Source organism: Protobothrops mucrosquamatus, unplaced genomic scaffold (assembly GCF_001527695.2).
Source record: "Protobothrops mucrosquamatus isolate PMUCROS unplaced genomic scaffold, P.Mucros_1.0 scaffold1532, whole genome shotgun sequence".
NCBI classification, from domain to species: Eukaryota; Metazoa; Chordata; class Lepidosauria; order Squamata; family Viperidae; genus Protobothrops; species Protobothrops mucrosquamatus.
In genome coordinates, this window is record NW_015387704.1 from 307,254 (window position 1) to 308,620 (window position 1,367).

General features: G+C 43.1%; 1 protein-coding gene across 2 annotated transcripts in view; it reads right to left on the bottom strand.

Annotated features, from left to right (window-relative positions):
• Positions 1 to 1,367, bottom strand: part of ARL13B (ADP ribosylation factor like GTPase 13B) — a 43,493-nt gene that overhangs the window by 36,689 nt on the left and 5,437 nt on the right. For both annotated transcript variants that reach the window (XM_015822358.1, XM_015822359.1), the window contains exon 3: positions 627 to 697. In XM_015822358.1, coding sequence (XP_015677844.1) covers positions 627 to 697 — 71 coding nt within the window. The remainder of the gene's footprint in view (positions 1 to 626; positions 698 to 1,367) is intronic.

Consider the following 1,367-nt stretch of genomic DNA (forward strand, 5'->3'; position numbering starts at 1 on the left):
CCTTATTTACCACGGACCTGGCGTTGCATAACATCAGCCGATGGGTCCGGGCCGGAGGATCTAAGGTCCCTGGGGATCGAGCAGAGCTCTGAGGATCGGAGCACCCACAAGCTTGTAAGCAGCGTGTGCGTGCTCCCAAAACCCGATATGGTCCTCTGCTCCCGCCATACCTGCCCCTCCCACTAACCGTACCTATCACTAACCGTACCTATCACACCACCCTCCGCCAGCCCCCCAGTTTCCTCCCTTACCGCTCCGCGCCCCCTCGATGGGACCGGCCTTGGCCTCCGAGAGGACTCCCCAAGTTCCCCTCGGGCCAACCCTGAACCCCCTAAAAATTTAACAAAACATCCCTCTAAGAAGGTATATAATTTCCTCCTTCTTAGATCCCTCCCTGCTTCCTTGCCTTTAAATTCTAGGGTGTGTATGGATGGTAGTGGTGGTAGTCATGTATATACTTTCTTTCTCTCAAAACAATGAGATATTATTTGACTTAACAGAATAAAATATTATAGTAAGTATCTGATCCTGATTACAAGTAGTCTAGTTTAAACATGAAAAAAGTGTTTTAATCCTTGTCAATAATATTTTGAAAATTGTAGATTAAAAAAGGATATGCAACTGACCTCCTTGGATTCCTTTTACTGTTGCAGTTTTCCCAGCATTATCAAGACCCACCATGATCAATGTCACCTTCCTTTGAAATACCAACAAAAAGAAATTAGAATGCTGTCCTTAAAAAGTCACATAACATTTTACAACAAATAAATATACATTCAATATTACCAGCCAAAACCAAATGGCAAATATTCAACAAGGATTTCATCTATTTTACAAAGTGGAGGTAAAGTAAGTGGTCTATAACAAATTCTAAAACACATGGAAAAATATAGGAAGGGGGAGGAAGCAACAGAGGAAGACTTAGCTCTTATTTCAGTTATACAATATTTAGAACATGGTACTAAAAACATTGAGGGGATGATTTAATATATTAAGATGCATTTTGAAGAGCATTTGTGGAATATTTTGTATTGTGAAGCAAGAGAAACTATCTTGCCTCTGGATAAAAATTTGATACATATAGGTAGTCCTCGAGTTACGAGTGTAATGGAGCCTGCCCATTCCTCTCGTAAATCGAAAACTAATAGAGTGAATCTCATAAATCGAATGAGATCACTTCCTTGCTTATTAAAACGCACGCAGCTCGTTAAGTGCACGAGGTATCTCAGGGTGGGGAAGGCCATGGGGGGGCCTAGTGATGGAACAGGCCCCAAGGCCTCTCCGACCCACTAAGAAACCTCATGCTTCCCCCTCCCTTCCTGCTGCGCCAGAGTCACTTACCTTGCAAAATCTGCCTCCTCTCTGCC